General features: G+C 46.6%; 1 protein-coding gene across 1 annotated transcript in view; it reads right to left on the bottom strand.

Moving 5' to 3' along the window:
- elp4 (elongator acetyltransferase complex subunit 4) overlaps positions 1 to 22,429 on the bottom strand; it is an 87,736-nt gene that overhangs the window by 51,925 nt on the left and 13,382 nt on the right. The window contains exons 5-8 of the mRNA XM_080766891.1: positions 21,214 to 21,350; positions 15,417 to 15,501; positions 10,085 to 10,273; positions 1,845 to 1,953 (exon numbers count right to left, since the gene is read on the bottom strand). Coding sequence (XP_080623017.1) covers positions 1,845 to 1,953; positions 10,085 to 10,273; positions 15,417 to 15,501; positions 21,214 to 21,350 — 520 coding nt within the window. The remainder of the gene's footprint in view (positions 1 to 1,844; positions 1,954 to 10,084; positions 10,274 to 15,416; positions 15,502 to 21,213; positions 21,351 to 22,429) is intronic.

Genomic DNA, 22,429 nt, shown 5'->3' with positions numbered 1-22,429 from the left:
CACGCTCATGAAGCAAGCCTTTCCACTTGCTTCTACCATATAATGTAGGCTTATTCTGCATACTCAAGACACAGAGACACACAGATGCATACACTTATTGAAAAATTAGGATCTAATTCACGCCAGCATTTTTCCCATTTGAGCTCTTATTTTGAAAAGCCACATTTCCAGTCTACAGGAAGTAGTATTATCCTAGTAAGCTCAACGGAGCCTGGACAGGCCTTGTTTACAATATGAATCCAAACCGGGGCACTGGAGAGCTCCACATAGTCGGCTCTGTGCCGTCAAAGAAACGTTGTTTTGACCAAAAATGCCATCTGGGACAAGGAATAGGAGATACAGGCGATTGAAAGAAACAGATAGAATGGATTATTATGGCGACGACGATCTAAGATGGGCGATCCAATGCTGTGACAACATAGCTATGTTAACCAGCTAACCAGCTAACGTAAGTAGCATTATGGCTCGATTGATCGAATGCACTATAAAAGCGCAATTGCCAAAAAATAGGCTTCAATTGACCTACATCTACGTCAACGGTGCTGAAAGAATTAAGCTGCGTTCAGACCTGAATATATATATTTGCTCGCTTCACCGCGTTTGTGCTGCGCCAGGACGCGCCGCGCACGTTCACTTTAACTTCTCGTCTTTGCACTGACTTTGTATGTAATCGCACTCTCACTCTATCCAAGTCTGAACTCACCTTTAGGCACAGGCGCGTGCACACTCACACACTCAAAAGTGTATTTGTTATTGAATTTGTTGTTTGTCATGTTTGATTACTTACTTGATTAACTTACTATTTGTTCATTATTTGAGGTGAGAACAATGCATAGGCCCTTTATGCGTTTCTTTTCTCACCTGCACTTATTTTTCTCTTATGTTGTTACCTTTTTGTACAGTTTTTTTATTGTGTGAATAAATAAAACTAAAACAACTAAAACTAAAGTGCTATAGTAGAAATATATCCTGGTCTTGCAGGGTTAAGTACAATTTTGAGGTATTTCCAATTTCCAGTACAGTTTTACTTCTACTCCAGGCAAATATTATACTAGTTACTAATAACTAAAATATTTCGATTATTATTAAAAATTATATACATTTCGGCCGATCTACAAACTCACAATGTGTTGCGATGCGACACATTGTGAGCTTGTAGATCTGCTATTTTCACTTTTGGTACTTCAAGAAGTACATTTTTGGAACTTTTACTTTTACAATATTTACATATTGCAGCATTGATACTTTTTACTTAAGTATACTAAGAACATTTGCGTACTTTTCCCACCACTGTCCGCCGACCATAGAAGGAGAATTCCTTGGTCATTAGTCAGAGCGGGGCCGGGCCACGGGGCCAATGAGGGAGCTGCTGTATGGGCGAGGGAGGACGAGAGAGAGAGAGAGAGAGAGATGGTCAGAATATCGATTCCCCATCCATCGTTGGGCCTGTTCTGCTAGGCCGCAGGCCTCAGGGGCATGATGGGGGTCTGGATGGATGGAGCGGTCGGTCGGTGGAGAGTGGGGGTGGGGGGGGGGGATGTAGCGCTCTGCTGGGGGGGGGGTGAGAGGGAGGGGGAAGGGGGGGGGGGGGGGTTGGTGCGGTGCGGTGTGGCAGCTGAATCCCCCCCGGTCTGTCTACTGAGGAGCACGTCTGATTGAGCAGCAGCACGCTAACGTGCTCTGACAGCCTGGCCTGTGAGGGGGACGGGCTGCCCTCCCCTCCCCTCCCTGCCTCCATCCACAGGCCCCAGCCTTAATGCACTGCCCGTGTGTGTGTGTGTGTGTGTGCGTGCGAGTGAGACAGAAAGACATGGGCAGCGCCGTATATACGCTCGTTCTTATACCATGATAATCTCTGTAGAGCGCGTTGGTTTCCCTCTCGGAGCCTTTGAAGGATTCCAGAGCGATGGCGTTGTCACACAGCCTGGTGATCCTACCCATTAGAGCTCTGTTCTGTACAGCAGAGGAGAGAGAGAGAGAGAGAGAGAGAGAGAGAGAGAGAGAGAGAGAGAGAGTGGGGGAGGGGAGGGGAGAAAACAGAGGTGAGTGTGTTACTCGGGCAGGTAATTAAAAACCTCCTGACGAGCCATCGGTGCTGCAATTAAATTAGGTCATCATCATTACCGACCACCGGGTCACCATGTAGGGGAGGCTGGTCAGACAAGGGAGAGGAGAGGGGAGGCTGGTCAGTCAGGAGAGAGGAGAGGGGAGGCTGGTCAGTCAGGAGAGAGGAGAGGGGAGGCTGGTCAGACAGGGGAGAGGAGAGCCTGGTCAGACAGGGGAGAGGAGAGGAGAGCCTGGTCAGTCAGGAGAGAGGAGAGGGGAGGCTGGTCAGTCAGGAGAGAGGAGAGGGGAGGCTGGTCAGACAGGGGAGAGGAGAGCCTGGTCAGACAGGGGAGAGGAGAGGAGAGCCTGGTCAGTCAGGAGAGAGGAGAGGGGAGGCTGGTCAGACAGGGGAGAGGAGAGGAGAGCCTGGTCAGTCAGGAGAGAGGAGAGGGGAGGCTGGTCAGACAGGGGAGAGGAGAGCCTGGTCAGACAGGGGAGAGGAGAGGAGAGGCTGGTCAGTCAGGAGAGAGGAGAGGGGAGGCTGGTCAGACAGGAGAGAGGAGAGGAGAGGGGAGGGGAGGCTGGTAAGACAGGAGAGAGGAGAGGGGAGGAGAGGAGAGGCTGGTCAGATAGGAGAGAGAGGAGAGGAGAGGCTGGTCAGACAGGAGAGAGGAGAGGAGAGGCTGGTCAGACAGAGGAGAGGAGAGGGGAGGCTGGTCAGACAGGGGAGAGGAGAGGTGACGGTAACACAGGTGATGGAGGGAGGGATGGAGGTGATGGAGGGAGGGATGGAGGTGATGGAGGTGGAGGGAGGGATGGAGGTGATGGAGGGAGGGATGGAGGGAGGTGCAATGGACATTAACCCATTTAGACCTGAGAACAGATTCTACAGAATGTCTTCTAAATCATGACAGTTTTATGAAAACCCCTATGTTTCTATAGGGATCTACAAGCTCATAGCGCAGCACCGAGTACCACGCTATGAGCTTGTAGATCTGCTATTTTTTGAAAAATCTTGAAAATGTGAAAATTCAGAAGACGTTTAATAGAATCGGCCTCAGGTCTTATGGGTTAATAATGTAATGTTAATTTTGCCAGAAAATATTTAGTCTTGGTCTTTTGAATATCACACCACTTAAGTCTTAGTCCTACTTAGTCCGGGTCCCGTGGTGGGAGTTCTCTTCTGGTTTTGATGAAATATTAAGTAGTTCCGGTCAATTTGTGGGGGGCACTGGTGCCTCGCATTAAAAATAAATTAATCCACAAAACTATATTTGTATTGTTGACCTATTTCTAAAATATTAGCACAACTTTCGTTCAACTTTGACCCCTATCACATGGAATGTTTTGGGTGTAGTGATATGGACACAAAAAAATCACACCCGTGTGAAGTTATGGGTGATAATATATATTAAAGTCTAACTCATGTTGATTAGGTGATGTAATGGTGATGTAAAACAAACGGTGTCAAAACAAACATTAAATTATCTTTATTGTTAACACCCTGAGCGCACAGGACGGAGTTCTCCGCCCTATCAATTAGTAACGCCCAGCACTAAAGACGGAGATTGATCAAAAGGACGGAGATGGAACTGGTTGGAATAACGTGTTCCTTCCACGCGCTACGCCCAACCAGGGAAACTCCCACCTGTCAGGTGTAAAGGAGCAACTTGGACACTCAGGCATGAAGGAAGCATGAGTTCAAGTCCGTTGCTCTCCCCTTGTCCCCCATATATGGGGACTAGGTTGGTGGAGGGTGTGTAGAGCCCAGGATCACATTAGATGATTGACACAGGGGTGAAAATGGGTTACAAAATCGTGGGATAAAAAATAAATCATTCCATCCAATTCTAAGAAACAATTATGGGTCCCGTCACTAGTTGCGGTAGGATAAATCATACCTCACATTGTTGTCGATCGCCACTAGAGTGTTTTGGCTACATCAAGCTACAGCCACATCCGGGATAACATCCGGTCCGTCGCTAAATGTGCTCCGCTGCTATAAATCTCTGGGCGCTATGATTTAATAGATTAAATAACCCCAGGCGTTCGGGATGTTATTTAATGTTTGTGTTAGGGACAAGATGACGTACATTTTCCCTTCATTGTCAATGGCGTTTTTAACAAACATTGGTCTAAAAACAAACATTAAACCTGTATATAGGAGGGGCTAGCGCCCCTCAAAAACGACTAGAAATAGGTCAACAATACAAATGACGCTAGTTTTGTAAATTAGTTTACTTTTAATGCATGGGCCCCAGTGCCCCCCACAAAATGACCGGAACTACTTACTATTTCACCAAAACCAGAGCAGAACTCCCACCACAGGACTCGGGCAATCAATTAATATGGCAAGTATTTCATACAGCTTAAGCTGAACTATCCCTTTAAGTCTTAGTCAACTTAATGAACACTGCCTAGTACTACAGACGTGGACACAGGACGCGCGCACACGCACACACGCACACACACACACACACACACACACACACACACACACACACACACACACACACACACACACACACACACACACACACACACACACACACACACACACACACACACACACACACAGTGAGAAGTGGGGGAGAGAGAGAGGCTTGAGGAGGAGAGCTCCCCCTACTGGTTAGAACAGTCACTTGACAGGAAGGGGGGAGAGAGAGAGAGAGAGAGAGAGAGAGAGAGAGAGAGAGAGAGAGAGAGAGAGAGAGAGACAGAGGAGTACAGTAGAGGATAAGATGCAGTGAGAGGAAAAAGGGACAAAAGGGTAGAGGCAGAATAAAAATGGAACAGAGGAAGGAGGGGGGGGAGAGAGAGAGAGTGGGGGCAGAGAGGGAGAGAGAGAGAGAGAGAGGGACATTGGGATGAAGGGAGAGAGGGACACGTCCTGTATTATTCATCCATTTTGCCTCTTGAATCATTCAGGTCCTTCTCATCTCTGTGTTGGCTGCCACAGCAGCCTAATGCAGTTTTCATGCCTTCATGCTGCCCCCCCCCCCCTTTCTTCTTCCTTTTCATTTTTGTCCTACTTTTAAGCATGCATAATATCCTCCAGTCAGAACCGTCACATACTGTAGCCCCGTGACAGGCCATCTGAGGTCAGGTGACTCAGGTCACAACGTAGGAACAGTGTTTGGCTCGGGACAATTTACTCAGCACGTATACAGCAATGTATTTATTATAGTTTCCCTGTCACCTGCAGATCTAGAAAAGGTCATTCATGTTATTTTTTCTCCTCATCTAGATTACTGTTAACTCAAATTTATTTCCGATCTCTGCAAAACAAATGCTTATCCCGTCTCCAACTAGTACAGAACTTTTGTCCCCACACGTCTCAAGATTTTGCCATTGACAATGAAAGGGGAATTCAGGTCAAATGTCGGCTAAATCTTGTCCTCACACGTCTCTAAAGATTAGGGATAAGTAGGGATGTCCCGATCACGTCATTTTGCTCGCGATACGATTCCGGTCATTTGATTTAGAGTATCTGCCAATACCGATTTATTCCGATCCGATGCCATAACAAATATCAGCTCAGATGTCTTAAGGGCCTTTCAAATGTGAAGGGATATAACGCGCCTATTATATGTCTGTATCAGACCTCTCATTGATCCAGGCAACAACGTGTGCGTTCCTCCCTTCCCATTTGAAAGGCCCTTTAGTCACGGCAGTAGGAAGGGTAGTATACCAGCCAGGTCCTTCATAAACACGCATGCACTCGACACCAACACTAGCACGGGAAGAAAAGAAAAGACATCCACCATAACGTCACTATTCTGGCATGGACATGCGGCCAACATAGGCGATATACAAGCTCACGAGTCGCGACCGTAGATCGGCTATTTTTCGCAAAGATATTTGGTGTAGAACGTGGAAAAGGAAGGGGTTAAATAACTATAAAGTAGGGGCTTTATTGATAGACATTACAGTATGTAGACAGGAAACGGGGAGAGAGATGGCGGAAGACACGCAGCAAAGCTCGAACTCCAACACGCGGCACACCAGGACAGGTGACCGGACCGCTAGGCCGGCTTGGGCCTACTATATAGTATTTAAAGTGCTTAACATGCTTTTCCACGTGTTATCCATAATAGATAAAACGGGGGCTATAAATAAAAAGCGAGAGGCACTTCAGTTCAACTGACTCATTATGAAGGCCTACAGTGTGCTGGCTCAATGAGCTCAGATTCCATCGGTGCATAAATCCCCTGAACGTCCCAAAACCTCAGTCTCACCACTAACCCACGGCCTGACAGAGTCCAGTGAGAGAACCTCAGTCTCACCACTAACCCACGGCCTGACAGAGTCCAGTGAGAGAACCTCAGTCTCACCACTAACCCACGGCCTGACAGAGTCCAGTGAGAGAACCTCAGTCTCACCACTAACCCACGGCCTGACAGAGTCCAGTGAGAGAACCTCAGTCTCACCACTAACCCACGGCCTGACAGAGTCCAGTGAGAGCCCAGTCGGTATAGGGCGTTCAACATCTTAGTGTGTCTGTCTATATGCCTGCCCGGGAGCCAATCAGACACATGGTAAGGTGGGTATATCCTAGAATGTCGGTGGGATTCATTATCACACGTCGCCGCCAGGACGAAGGCATGGCCGACACTATGTTTTGCACCCTGTCCGCCCGTCCGTCTGTGGACAGCTAATCTCCGGTCCGTTGGCCTGATTGACCTGAAACTGTGTAGCCCATAGGTGTAGCCAGCCAGAGCAGAACCTCTGTCCCAATTTTCTCAATTGGGCCTGTTATAGTGCCAGCAGGAGGCAGATTTTCAGATTTGTTACAGTGTTCGCTAATGCTAATGATAGCAAAGTGTGTGTATAAAGTGTGTGTATGGGGCTGGCGGGGGTGTAAACTCCTTCTCTTAAAGTGAACACTGATGGTATTGGTGGCACAGGTTAACTACATTTATGCTAACAGCTAGCAGCACAGAAAATAATTAAACACTCAGTTCCTGAGAGCTCTGGACATGCTGACAATAATGCAGGCCTGGCTCTCTGATACATTTGCATGTCAAGTCTTGAGGACATCACTTACTGTAAGCGGCAGGCAGGTTAGGTGGAGTTGTACTGTATTATGGGTGCATTTTAGAAGAGGAGTGCGTATGCGTGTGTTTGTGTTTATTCCCGGGTGTGGTAGTGGGTGTTGGAGGACCAAGCTGGGACAAGCCTAATGAATGTTTCAGATGGACCGTGGCACTGTGCTGCTGTGAGGAGGCTTTCAGTGAGTTACTCAGCTTCCCAAGCTGTTCAATAATGGATGAGGACCCCGGTGCTGTCTCAGCCAGCTAGCCCACATCACTATACCCCGTCTAGACTGTTTTCCGAGGAGGGCCCAATGCAGACAAACAAAAGCTACCGTCATTCTCTGAGCAAAAAGACACTGGCAGAAAAGTGTCACACACGCATGTCTGTCTGTCCTTAGAATAGCAGCCATAGTGGGGGCCATTAACCTCCGCCATCGCTTGATCAATTGGATTCTTCTCTTAAGACAATGTCTGATTAATTTCACCGTGTTAAACAATAATAACATGGTCATTTTGTAGATGGCCTGTGTGTTAACAGCCTCTCATTACCTCCATGTTGGCTTAATCATCCAACACCTTAATTCAGGCCAAAAACCCCTCCCCACCTTCTCTCTCTCTCTCTCTCTCTCTCTCCCCCATGACTCGTGCACCTCTCTCTCCCGGGGGGACGGCGGTGTTCGGAGGAGCCCATGGGCAGAGAGAGAGGGACAGTGGGGCTGCTCCCTGTGCCACAGCTGACATCTGCTAGTTAGCCACTTTAGCTCTTCCTGAGGAACTCTTCGCGCGCACACGCACACGCACACGCGCGCGCGCACACACCCACACACACACACACACACGCACAGAGCCTTGCAGGCCCAGAGCCAGAGAATGTTGTGTGTAACACAGCTGTTCCCATCTCAGCGTCGGGGCTGTGACTTCCAATAATACGGATGCTAAAAGAAAAGGGTGCAGTTTCCGTACATTCTGTGGTGTATGAGGACTGGGATGGGGAGTGTGCGCACGTGTGTGTGTGTGTGTGTGTGTGTGTGTGTGTGTGTGTGTGTGTGTGTGTGTGTGGCATAAGATGGTTTAAGTCGTACAGACGGACAGAACATCTCTAAAAAGGTCTCAGATGGCTGTTTCTGTGGCGTGGAGTATTGGTGGACAGTTTGGGGGATTGGGGGGAGGGGGGACTGTGCGGTCTGCCATATGCCTGAGCAGATGACTCCACCTTCACACTGCGAGGCCAGACTGGACGGACGGAGCGCACACACACACGCACGCACGCGCGTGCGCACACACACACACACACACACACTTTTGAAAACTATGAATATATAAATTCTTTCTAAATTCATAATTATGTTTGCTTCAAGGGGAGTCCCTGGAACAACATATTTTGAGATGAGGATCTGTGGACAATAACATAATATTGGGGTCCTTGACATGAAATAGTTTGAGAACCACTGATATAGAAACATAGGTTTTTCAGAAAACTGTCTGGATTTAGAAGACATTAGAATCGGCTTCAGGTCTTAAAGGGCCACTTCACCCCTTTTGCAACCAGATCTTATTTTAATGTTTGGGAGACAAGAAACACTTTCCTGGGGTTTTTATGTGGGTAATATGTGTTTTTAGATACAGTATTTTAGTATTTCAAAGTGTCCATGGGCTCCATGATGTCATGGACACTGGGCTCACTTATTTCCTGGACTACATGTTGTCTCAGTAAAACAGCCCTCCCCCTATCCACAAGGAGGAGCAGTGCACCAAAGCATTATGGAAATTGTAGTCCAGGACGGAAGTGAGCCCAGTGTAAATTACATCATGGAGCCCATGTCCACTTTGAAATACTAAAATATCTAAAAACACATATAACCCACATAAAAACTCCAAGGAAAGGAGGGAGGCCCCGCCCCCCGCCCACAGTCAAAGAGAGTAACGTCATGGACACAAAGCAAACGTACACAAACACACAATCCTTAGCGACTACGTCAGCCAGGCGCCATGGGATACAGTGAGTCTTACCCAATAGGTTGCAGCAGCCTGATCTCACAGAAATACCTATAGATATGTACGCAATTCCGTACATATGACACTGTTTTGACCCCGACGGAGGCGTGGCTTTCACTAGTACGGACGTGCTATTTCAACCATGGCTGGTTTCGGGTTTGACATTATTTACTATTCTGTCCATATCGGGTTACAACTCGGACGGGGCTGAGTCGGCTCTACCGAACTTTGCAACGCTCGACGCGGCAACTCACCGACCTAGTGGGCCGCTTGGCATGGTGTCTCCCGTGTTCAAGTTGGGTATAGACGGCCCCCCTCCGTCATCGTCTATGAGGAGTGATTTGTGATTTTCTACCGCGTCGTTCCCGTTAACGTGTCTGGCGAAAGGTAAACAGCGTGGGCTAATGCTAATGTTAGCCGATCTTCATGGTGGTCTCTGTGACGGTAAAGCGGAAATGAAACCGGGTGGCAGACAAAGACAATAGTTAATCTACGAGCATTGTGAGCTTGTAGATATGTTATTTTCAGCACAGAGGTTTGGTGTACGGAGAAAAAATATATATTGGGAGTCCCTGCTCCCCTCACTCAGCTTGAGGGGTCCTTTTGAAGTGTAAGACCCCTGCTCCAGTAGAAAAAGCTACTGTTCTGAGGGTTCTTCTGTGTGTGTGTGTGTGTGTGTGTGTGTATGTGTGTCTGTATGTGTGTGTTTGTGTGTGTGTGTGTGTGTGTGTGTGTGTGTGTGTGTGTGTGTGTGTCTGTATGTGTGTGTTTGTGTGTGTGTGTGTGTGTGTGTGTGTGTGTGTGTGTGTGTGTGTGTGTCTGTATGTGTGTGTTTGTGTGTGTGTGTGTGTGTGTGTGTGTGTGTCTGTATGTGTGTGTTTGTGTGTGTGTGTGTCTGTATGTGTGTGTGTGTGTGTGTGTGTGTGTGTGTGTGTGTGTGTCTGTATGTGTGTGTTTGTGTGTGTGTGTGTGTGTGTGTGTGCTCGTGTGCATGCGTGCACGCTCACCTGGATGAGGTGCGAGGGCACGGTAACCACGGCGACGGAGAGCGATGACCTCATCAGGGCGCGCAGTCCGTACAGGAAGGTGGTGAGGGCGTGGCTGTGTGCCGGGTCGTCGTGGCAACACAGGTCGTCGCCCCACAGCGCAGAGCCCATGGAGTGGAGCCCGATCCGCAGGACGTTCCGGGACTTGGACTGATGAGACGTTTACAATACCACACGGAGAGAGACAGGATATAGAGTTAATGCCTTGTCATTTTTATACATCATCATCATAATTTAACAAAGCAAAATTTGAATACAACATGTCATGTTAACATTGAGGTGCACAGAACACATTTGGATTATTGTTGTTTATTTTTTTGGAAGGATGCCGTTGTGTTGATGAGAGGAGCATCAACATCTCCGGGAGGCCGACTGGACACTCACTCATCAGCACAGGCCCCGGCCGGCCATCCCAACGCACTGCCTTAAACCATGTGATTGGACACAAGCACCCAATCACAGGGGCACATCTGACACGGCCACAATGGACCTGTCAGACAGGCTTCCAATATGGCCGCCACCCAGAAAACCCCCGGCCGGCACATTCTTGGCACCACCGAGAATGCTCTGCGCCCTGCCAAAAGGGGGCCTGGGTAAGGGTGGAGTGCCTTCCCCCCTTGAACGTCCCTCCCTTACCACCACTTTCAAGAGATCAGCGGTAACCTACTCTCACGCAAAAAAGAAAAGAGAGAGAAAACAAAAGTATGTTGGTTGGCCAACAATGATGGGGATATATATCACTGAAACACAAGCTTTTCCTCACCGTGAGAGGTTTCTAACCTTTAGTACAATTGCCCTTTTTACCTTTCTTCAGGACAAAATCCTGATTACTTCACACGAGAGCCAAAGAGTGATTAGCAAAGATCTGGCCTCAAATCTGATCTCTTTAGACTCTTTTCCTTTTTTTCCCTCTCTCCCCTCCCATTCTATCATCTTGCCCCCCCCACCTCCCCCTCCCTCCCCCCCTTAAATTCACCCCAGCCGCAACTCCCATGTCTCTCTCTCTCTCTCTCTCTCTCTCTCTCTCTCTCTCTCTCCAGTTATGACCTAATCTTGTGTTTTAGTTGTGAATTAGAATCGGAGGGCGTGTAGCATAAATAAACCCCATTGTGTGTGTCCACACACGTTTCCACCAGGCAGGCAGGGTTCCGTCTCTCTGCCTGGGCTCTTCCTTTTACATTCATCCTCTTGCCATACAACCTTACGCTCTCTTTCCATGTCTACATCTTATCACACTTATAGGTATTATATCCAAATGTGTCTGTCTGTCTGTCTGTCTGTCTGTCTGTCTGTCTGTGTGTGTGTGTGTGTGTGTGTGTGTGTGTGTGTGTGTTTGTGTGTGTGTGTGTGTGTGTGTTTGCTATGGTCATTATCCCATTAGGACCTGAGACCAGATTCTACAGATCTCTTCTAAAACAGGAGTTTTCTGAAAGACCTTTGTTTCTAGATCTGTGATTCTCACACTATTTCATGTCAAGGTCCCCCAAAATTATATATATTTGGCCGCCGAGCCAAATATGAAAATATGTTTTTCCAGGGACCCCCCTAGAAGCAAAGACATGAGTTAAAAAACGTTTACTGTGAACGAGTATATATATATTCGAAGATTTTGCTCAGTTGATCTACAAGCTCATAGCGCGGCACTCGGTGCCACATAGATCTGCTATTTTTCAACAGCTATACATTTTAAAATAATGGTTAAAAACTATAAGGCGACACACGGAACGCGTTCCAGGACTTGGGGGATTATTAAGTCTTGCCCTCTCTCTGCGTGCCCTCTCTCTGCTGCCTATACTCAGGTTCCGTGGACTCGGCCGTAGAAAGAGAAATCTATTTCCATGTCTGGAGCCCATGCAGTGTGAGGGAAACAGTGGCAGTAAGATGACTGTTGCTGTAGCAACGTCAGGAGGCAAGGCCAAAGCAAAGTCCTATAGTTTGTTTTGAGCCTATAGGAAGACCCAGGGAACGGTGCCAGTGTGGCCTACGCAGCTAAAAGGGCCAGAGGCCAAAGCACACATAGAGGCTACAGCCAGTCTGGGACCACAACATAATAATCGCCAGACGGCAAGTGGTGGAAAGTAACTAAGTACATTTACTTAAGCATAGTGTTATATATACTTCAGCTATTGAAAAATAGCAGATCTACGAGCTTGTAAATCTGCTATTCTTTGTGTATACATTCTTTCAGAGCGAACGTTTTGGGGTCCCTGGAACTACATCGTTTCAGACGAGGGTCGGCGGCCAATTTCACATCGTTTTTGGGGTCCTTGACATGAAATAGTTTGAGAACCACTGACATAGAAACACAGCCTGCATCCTTAGACTCACTAAATTGAGAAAGGACACAATCATGTCACCCTCCGGGGGGTCCTGGGATGCAATACTGTACTCAGTACTGTACTTTATAACGTTGTTGAAGTAGGACTCATAAAATGTCCCTGGGACCCATCTATAAAAAACACCCCATGCAGTGTCCCGGGACCCATTACATTGAAAACCTATTTACATCACTGCATTACTTCTGTGTGTGTGTGTGTGTGTGTGTGTGTGTGTGTGTGTGTGTGTGTGTGTGTGTGTGTGTGTGTGTGTGTGTGTGTGTGTGTGCGTCTGCTATATAAAAATATTTGTAGACATTCTAAAACGTAAACTGGGACATTCTGCATAGTGAGTACTTTTACTTTTGGTACTTTAAGTACCTTTTTGATGCCAATACTTTTATAATTTGAATTAAAAAAATATATTTTGAATTCCAGACTTTTACTTATAGCAAAGTATTTCTATATGAGAGTATTAATACTTTTACTTAAGTAAAAAATTGTGAGTACTTTTTTAAGTAGAAGTCACCATCCTGCTGCCTGCCATTCAGCCTGAAAACAGCTTTCATGCACATGCTCTGAATGCTTAAAGGACGACTTCACCACTTTTCAACCTACCTTCATAACTTTCTTCTACTCTGTCTGTGTCTCATGGGAGGGCTGTGGGCAGTTCAGAAACTACAAACTGCAGGCTTTATATTCCTGAAAAGTTGCAGTGTGATAATGGAAGTCATCATTCTTGTTTAAAAACAATCTGCCTAACGGTGATGATGTCACTGCTGGACAGGTTTCTGAACTGCCCTCCTATAACAGACCGAGTAGAAAAACATTGTGGAGTTTTATCATGAACATTAGTGAGGACCAATTATATGACCATAGGTTGAAAAGTGGTGAAGTGGTCCTTTAAGACCGACTCAAATCTTTTACAAGACTAAAAACTCAAATTGAGATATACATCAAGACGTTATTATTACACAACTGGCTGTTAACAGTTGTTCTGGTAAGTAAACACAGATAAACAAGATCCCCTGATCCCCTCCCATGCTGAGCATTCTTGTGCCAGTGCCTGTATCGCTCTGTGCCTGTCTGCATTCCTGCGCTGTGCCAACAGCCAGCGCGACAGCTAGGGCAGGACATGGTGCTTTGATGATGTCAGCAGTTAATCTGGCGTGTGAGTGACAGGCAGCGCTAGCTCGAAAGGGATGGTGTGTGTGTGTGTGTGTGTGTGTGTGTGTGTGTGTGGGGGGGGATCAGGCGTATGTACCGGGGGTGAATCGTACATGTGAGTGACAGGGGGAGAGGTGGCTCCAGGTGACGAGCAGAGGGGTCACAGAAAGTAGGTAAGTAACACACACACACACACACGCGCGCATACACGCACGCACGCACATGCACACACACTACAGCGTTACCAGGCGTATACCGTACATGGCCCTGTGGAAAAATACACGGAAATTCCAAAAGAGACAGACGAGGCCAAGGACATTGCTGGCATTCTGCAGAGGATTGGTGATTATTTAAAGGGATGCGTGTCAAAGCTAAGACACACACGCAGCTGGGATACGCAGGTGAGGCCAACGCAGGCAGGTGAGACAGACGAGAGGAGTCAACAAGGTGCAGCGAAAGGGTCTGTTTCTCACACATTTTGGAATACTCTGAATATTTAAGCCAAATTCCAGGCCTATTTATATAACAATCCTTCAGTGCAATAATGAATCTCTTACTCCTACTGTATGTGCAATGCCCAAACACAGGCAGTGTAGCAACAATAAAGCATATAGAATGCTTTATTCAAAATTGTGTGCCAAATGTTTTGCTATACCACCAATCATTTTTTGTTGTATTTTTAGTCACATACGGGTACACATTAGGCTGCAATCATGCTGCCCCGTTTGGCAAATAACTTGTGTTACATATTTCGTGTAATGTTATACTTGTATATATGTTTTGGAAAACAAAACCAATAGCCAGAAACAATGCAAAGCCAACTATTTTTCCAGGACCCTTGATAGATTCCAAGACCCTTGATGAATTCCAAACCTTTTCCAGGACTGGAAAATGTTTTTTTCTCATTTCAAAATATTTCCAGGAATTTCAAGACCGTGAGAACCCTTCATATTCTCCATGGAACACATGCTTGCTTAACCCATTAACCAATCAATCTGCTATTTTGCAGATTTAGCAAATATTTGAATATATTATATATAACATTTTTATAGGAGTGGTTGCATCACCTCTATGCATGTTTGAAACATCTCATAAACACTCTAGCGACACTAGATGTCTCCGTGAACAGTCAGTGGTACAGCTGTGTCCCATGGAGAGTGGATTAACTTTCAAGGGACCCTAGGGTACCACCGTCAGAAACGCAGAAAAGGTAAGCGAGGGTCCCGAAAGGGGCTAGGTTGAGGTTCAGGCTGTATTTTGCCAACTGCACACGACGCTACTAAACAGAGCGATTCAACATCAATGAGGAACGGGTAAGAAGGTAACCAGAACAAACGGACATCACAGTCAACAACACGTAACACAACATAATCCCCCAATGCATTCCCATATTTAAAATAATAAATGATAAATTGATTGTATTTGTATAGCACCACACCTTCTAAACAAGATTCAAATAGGGAGAAAGAAGAGAGAGAGTTTTAAGCACAGGGGACATACTCGGTGATCCTGATCTCCAGGGGCAGAGAGCATTCCAAAGTGTAGGGGCTCTGATTGTAAAAGTCTGGTCTCCTTTTGTCTTTAACCTACACTGCGTAGCATCATTATCTTTTCATCTAGTTTGTTTTGCTGATTCAACTTGTACAACTTGGTCATCATTACGTTAATCATGTGCTTTGATCATCAATTGATGCGACTAATTTTGGTGCGGGTGTACGTTTCCATGTGAGGCCTCTATGGCTACAACAACAAAACAAAACAAAACTCAATTCAGATCGTACGAGGCTGTGGACCATCTTTAAGACTCTTACCGGGGTGGCTGCTCCATCAAAGCCCTGCTTGTGTATGACCTCCTGAAGTGACTTGAGCAGCGTGGAGTAGGACTGGACCATCGGACTGGAGACAGAGGATAGAGATGAAAAATGGTAAGTGAAGTTGGGGGGCCACATCCAAGGCGCTTTTCAGAGATTGTGCATTACATTCACCCATTCATGCACACATTCATACACCGATGGCGGCGGAAACCATGCAAGGCACCAACCAGCACATCAGGAGCAATTAGGGGTTCAGTGTCTTGCTCAAGGACACTTCGACACTAACTCTGGGGAAGCCCGGGTTCAAACTGGCAACCTCGCGGTTACCATCCGGCCACTCTACCCCTGAGCCACCGCCGCCCGAAGAGAGAAGAGGGGAAAGGGTAGAGGAACAATGGGCTCTGTGCACACAGAATAACTCTTCCTATACTACTTCCGGGGCCCTTCCCTACTTCCTTAGTCTCACGTTGCCAGACTGTTGTCTCTCGCAATTTTCAAATGTTTCCGTCATACAGTCTGGAGCAACGGAAGTTCAAACATGAGTAAAATATAAAGCAGGAAGTGGAGCCTCCTCCCCACTTCCGTTTCGTCTTTACAGTCACGCAAATTTACCCTAATATGAATAGGAAACATCTCAGCATATACAGCTTGCTGCTTAGCAGAAATGCAAATAAAAAGGAGGTGTAGTTCCAGTCTGGCTATGCGACAGCTACTTCCTTAGTGTGCAGTCAGTGGTTCTCAAACCTTTTTTTAATTTCAAGGACCCCCGTAACTCTGAGAGTACAAATGGAAGCAATGCCATTTGGTTCCATTTGTACTCTCAGGATTACACACCCGTACGGGGCCATTTGGAACCCACTCAAGGACACGTTGAACACAGCTGATATACAAGCTTAGTGATTGTATTGCGATGAGCATTGTGATGCGACACGATGTGAGCTTATACAGTAGATGGGACTATTTCCGGTGCGGGCAAAAATGGCATGCAACATGGTATAGACATCAGGCTCTAGGAGGGCGAAAATGATGAAACAATGGTTTAATGCAGATCTAATTCAAACCAGTTTAGATCAATCCAGGCCACCAGGCCCATGACTGCAGTGGCCTAATCCTCTATGACGGCAGCATGCTATCTCCTGACGGTGCTTTTCTTTAACCACCGAAGCAGACGGATGATCCATATCTAGAGATCCAATTAATTTATTTGCTTGATTAAATTACAATGTGACTGGTCCTCTGTCAGCTCACTGTGGATCATGGTTTGCGCCGACACACACACACACACACACACACACACACACACACACACACACACACACACACACACACACACACACACACACACAAGAGGGGTGAATTAATGACCTGGTACAAAGCACGGAAGCTAGCAGGGAACAGCATTTTGGGGTTTAATCAAGGGTAGGATTTGCACCACTGTCAACTAAACAGGCACGCCGACGGTTAGCAACCGTCCTGAGATAGCGTGCCGCTGAGCCAGCCGTGTTATCAACAGCAAGGCCAAGAAAAGGGGAATGTTAACCCTGTCATTTTACACAGAGCCCTCCACTTAAGAACACCCCACCATTGTAATGACCACTCTGCACCGTGTCGCAGTAGGGCTGCCATGTGAGCTGTCAATTTGACCGGCAGGTTACAAAGGCTTGACGCCCGTAGATTTTGGTCTCACACCAACAGCCCCCTGCATAAAGAACGGTAACGTACACTCTCGACACATACAGGCTCGGGCCAAGTATACCCATGTAGTCCGTTTCAATTATTCAGCCAAACAATTGTGCCTCCTGACCCTGCTGGGGCTAATGATAGAGCTGGGTTCTGTGAAAGAGGGACACCTACCCAGCAAGGCTTCTCTGGCCTGCATGGGGCTTAAAGAGTGATATATACTTAGTAGTAGTATATTCCTGCTGGTGTCACAGCAGGGATATATAGTCCATCTCAGAGTAGTCTAGTAAGAGAGTGGCGACACTAGCGTTGAGTCCCATTGTAACAAAGGAATGCGGAAGTGCTCATTCTATCTCAATGGGATAGTTCCAGCCATAGGAGCAATGTTTGGAACTATAGCCCATATGCGCCCACTTTGCGTGTCGCTACTCTTCTACTCTACACTCTGGTCCATCTACAAGCTCAAAGCGTGGCGTGCTTAGGGATGGAGCTCGTTAATGTTTTATTGATAACGAACACCTTATTGATCAGGCTTATCGAGCCGGGTTCTCATCGAGCATTTCCTATTATTTAGTGGAAAGACTGGAGACAACAAATTCTGAACAGAACCAGTATCTTTTACTAGGGCCTTCAAAAACAGTACTTTTCTAAAAGACGGAAGGCAATTGAACTTTTTACTTTTGTAAAATTATATTGAAGAAACTGTATACAGTCAACAGTTTTTTCGGGAGGCATGCTTTGGTTAGACATAGAATTGGTTAGACATAGCATTGGTCCGACTGGATTAAGGTTGGTGAGGGGTGCGTTAAAACGACTGGATTAAGGTTGGTGAGGGGTGCGTTAAAACGACTGGATTAAGGTTGGTGAGGGGTGCGTTAAAACGACCGGATTAAGGTTGGTGAGGGGTGCGTTAAAACGACTGGATTAAGGTTGGTGAGGGGTGCGTTAAAACGACCGGATTAAGGTTTGTGAGGGGTGCGTTAAAACGACCGGATTAAGGTTTGTGAGGGGTGCATTAAGGGTTCGGAGAGGGTTAAGGTTAGGTGTGCTGCCCCGTGGGAGGTTAGGGTTAGGGTGAGGGTTTGAGATATCAGACCAATGGTATGACTATACTGTACCAAAAGCATGCACCCGTTTTTTCAGATATCGGGTTTCGAGCTTAGGCGTGCTATAGCCTACTACGGCACGTTGTGAGCTTGTATAGCGGCTATTTTCGGTGCGTGAACACGGCACGCAAACCAAGTGCAACGAACGATAGCTTTTAGGGGGCAGGGATGCTTCAACATGCCATTGAGCAGGAGGCTGCCCCTGCCCCGGTCCTGGCTCCTCCATTTGACCACCATTGTGTAGGAAGGCAGTGAGTGTCCCCCCACTGGGCACCCTTCATTCAGGTAGCAATGAGGTCTAGGTGCTTATAGCTACGGGGGCTAGCGCGTCTGCTAATTGGGATCATACACAGACAGGGAAATGTTCCTCTTTCTTTCAGTCAGGAGAGGGAGGAGGGGAATGGGGTGGGGGGGGGGGGTGGGGGGGGGTGCATGGCATGCATGGTCTTAAACAACAGGATCTGTATCACCTAGAGAGCAATTTGTGCCAATTATGCCTTCAAGTGAAATGGAGCAATTTAACAGCTAGGGTATCAACATGGGGCTGTGGCCACGTGCAAGGGGGAGTAGCCTGCTTTATAGGAGTGTGAGGTGTGCGCATAACATTTTGAACGTGCACGTTCGTGTGTGCGTGTGCGATAATGTATGAGTGTGTGTGTGTGTGTGTGTGTGTGTGTGTGTGTGTGTGTGTGTGTGTGAGAGAAAGAGTGAGATTGAGTCGGTACTGGGGCGTGGCTGGGGGCACAATGGAGCAGTGCAGGTGTAGTTTCCTGCTGTCAATATGTCTGTCAAATCTATAACCATTCAGAGGCAAGGAGAGTGGTGCACTATAATAGTATAAACCACCACCACACACACAGCACTGCAACGGGAGGTTATTTCTCTATTGTGTCCAATTCACAGGGAATAATCATTTAGGTCATACATGGGCAACTGGCAGCCCCCCAACTTCACTTAATGTGGCACTCAGGTTAATCTCACAATACTGATATTATATTATTGATTTCAGCTGTTGCAATTCCAAACATGACCCGCTTTAATTACTTCAGTCTGTATTAGTAGCTTGATGACTAGTAATAGAATTGTTCAATGTATTTGCATTAAAGTTCATAAAGTTAACATAAGTATAACTAAATAAAAATTATACTTTTCAGGATTCCAATTAAAAAATAGCAAAAAACTAATTCTGGATTTCAATAATTGCAATGTGGCCCTCTGGAGTGAGTGTGGAACTACATTGGCCCTATCCATCGTCAAAGTTGCCCTCTCCTGATTTAGGTGTTAAATGGACGACCAAGCATTAGCAACAAAAGGCTGTCCATAATGCAGGCTTTTTTTTCTCCCTTGAAAACCCTGAGGATACATATGCAGCATTGTGTGTGTGTGTGTGTGTGTGTGTGTGTGTGTGTGTGTGTGTGTGTGTGTGTGTGTGTGTGTGTGCGCGCGCGTGCGTGCGTGTGCTTGCGCTGCGTTAAAGGGTCTATTTGCTGAAATAAAAGCTGAGGGATTGCTTCAAGTCTCCATGCTCCAGATTGCCATGTTTACCAAGCGTGTGTGTACGCGTGCGCTTGTGTGTTCAGTAACTCTCTAAGTAAAGAGCCTGTCTGACCTCCAAACCTTAAATACACTCCATCCTGGAGAAAGTCCAAGCAAACAAGACTGATATTTGAATAGAAGTGCACATCCTTTCAAAAAAGACGGACTGTCCGAGGCCTACCTCAAGCCATCTCCAAATGGAAGAAATGTCGCCCATATCTTTTTTTAGATACCTTATTACAACATATTTCATATCAAGGTCCATCATTTACTCAGCATTTGAGCCACACGGACCACCATTTGATGAGATTAGCCTTGCAGACCGTTGGATAAGATTTTGTCTACAATTACCGGTATATGCTGTATTGATGTGGAATCATAGGAGAGATAACAGGCAAAGGTTATCAAAATAACAATTCTTCTACATTCTCAAATTGTGTACACTTCTTGTACATTATGTAATGTAGATGTTTGACAATAATTTGAGAGTGTACAATGAAACCGTAAGGGTCCATTTGGTTTCATTTTACATTATCAAGAGTTAAAGATCTATAAGGGTCCATGTGGTTACCAACTTCCCCTCATTTAGCTGAGGACCACCTGGAACCGCCTCAAGGACCATGGTTGAGAACCACTGCTTTATTGGGTCACTAAACCTCATAACCTGATTACAGTATAGCTGGCGGCTTACTTCCCAGCAAGTAACCCACATAGCCTTCACCGGAGAGCAGCGATAATGAATTAATGAAGTCAATTAGAAAGAAACAAACTTCCATAAAAAGACATACAACTTGTTCAAACAAACTGATAAACTTGAAAGAATAATTATAGTTACTGACAACAACTCGTCTAAACAACTGAACTGAATATAAGGATACAAGCAAAATCACTTTTTTTATTTTTTGGATCTCTGTGTGGGATGCGAGGATGGCTGATTTAAGCAATCACACCTGGCCTGAGTCAAACTAATTGGAGTCAGAGGCGCCTGAGGTGTGACTGCACACCTGTGGCATCACCCACGCCACAATTTCATTTATTGATTTTGCTACCAGGGTAGGAGATGCAACTATGCAGTCTCTGTGCCTTTATGTCAAGGCCAGTTTGCCAAACGTGGAAATCCCAGAAACGAAACGCATATTTGGCCAGGGTGGTTGTCTGCTTGTCAGACTGATTATTGACTAAACCTAATTCATACACTGTGTTGCACAACAGTGCCGCCCACCGAAAATAACACGATGGGTTATTTTTGGCTATAGTAACAGCATCATATGAAGCGTGTTGGTTCTCATCTGTACCGTTACTAAACCTGTATTCTGTGGATGCTGTCATGTCTGTTGATCCGGGTTCTGTGGACACTGTCTTATTTGTGCAACTGTGTTTTTGAGGACCGTGTCGCATCCGTGTACGTGTTCTCTGCAGACGGTGTCTCATTGGTTTCCCTCTGTTGTGCGGATGATGTCTTGTCGTCTTACCTGTGTGCGGGCGATGACAGGGCAGTGGGCTCTGGGAGGCGGAAGCTGTGGCAGTTGGCTGCATGACGAATCTCTGGCTCCATCGTCTTGGAGACATCGTAGTAGTGTCCGAATCTGGAGGAGGAGGCCAGCGCCGTCTGGGGGGGGAGGGGTTTTGGGAAGTTGCGCTCGTTTTATGACTTGAATAAGTATCATGTTGCGGCATTAAAGTGCATTTAGAAATGATTGACACCTCTGCAACGCGTCCATTTGCTTTCAACAACAATTACAAATTAAGATAACCTTATAAAGGGAAAAGTGGGTTCATAAGGAAATATTATTTATATTTTCATTGTGCATGACAAAAATATATAGTAATGCAATTGCATTGTTTCTGGGTCATTCCTCAAGATTCTTACAGAAGAGAAGTTAAATAACCAGTATGGCCACACTCTTAATCATTTCTTCACATAAATGTCCACTTCTGGCTGTGAAAACAAACGAGTCTGGGACGCGTAGGGGAAGGCGGATGTTTTCCTGCAGCTGAAAGAGAGAGTTTTAGCTCCTCTTCCCCAGAGAAAGCGGGGACTCCATTGTCAGAGGGGCCCTTAATCTACTCCTAATCTGGATTAGGGCCCCCGGTGTGTCCCTCTCCTGGCGGGGACGAGGGGGTCAGCGGGGCAAAGGGGGGGGTCAGGGGCTCATCTTCTCTTTGTGAGTGCGGCAACCTGCTTAGCGTTCCATCCCCGCCCTGACCGCCTCACCTTTGATCTGATGTCTTCATCGAGAGAGTGACACAGTGGGCCCAGGCTAGAGAGGTGTGTGTAAGGGGGGAACTAAGCGTGGACTCTAGGGTGAATTTGGGATGCAAATCCTTTGGCGGGAGGCTTACTGGAGGTTTTGTAAAGACGATTTTACAGGGGAACGGGGGGGAGAGGTTGAGGAAAGAACACAGATATAAAGAAGTTTCCAGGGCGAGAGAAAGAAGGGAAAGGATCCCCAGGGACACACTCTGTGTGCTGTTAATCCACATAGCGATATGGATTATAAGACCGGTGGGTAGGGGGGCGACTGCAGAGACGTAGAAGGGGAGGGTTAGCTCTCCTGAAAGCGGAAGAAAGAGTGCAGGGTTTTGCCGACCCTCGCAGGGGGAACGGCAGAGATTTGGGGGAAAGACAGAGGAGCAGGTCTGGGTCACAGGGTTGAGCGGGCAGACATGTCAATGCTTCGGCTGCAA

The sequence above is a fragment of the Protomyctophum bolini genome, assembly GCF_963924005.1.
Source record: "Protomyctophum bolini genome assembly, chromosome: 1".
NCBI lineage: Eukaryota > Metazoa > Chordata > Actinopteri > Myctophiformes > Myctophidae > Protomyctophum > Protomyctophum bolini.
Note: the sequence above shows the minus strand (reverse complement) of the source record. Positions and strands in the feature narration are given on the sequence as shown.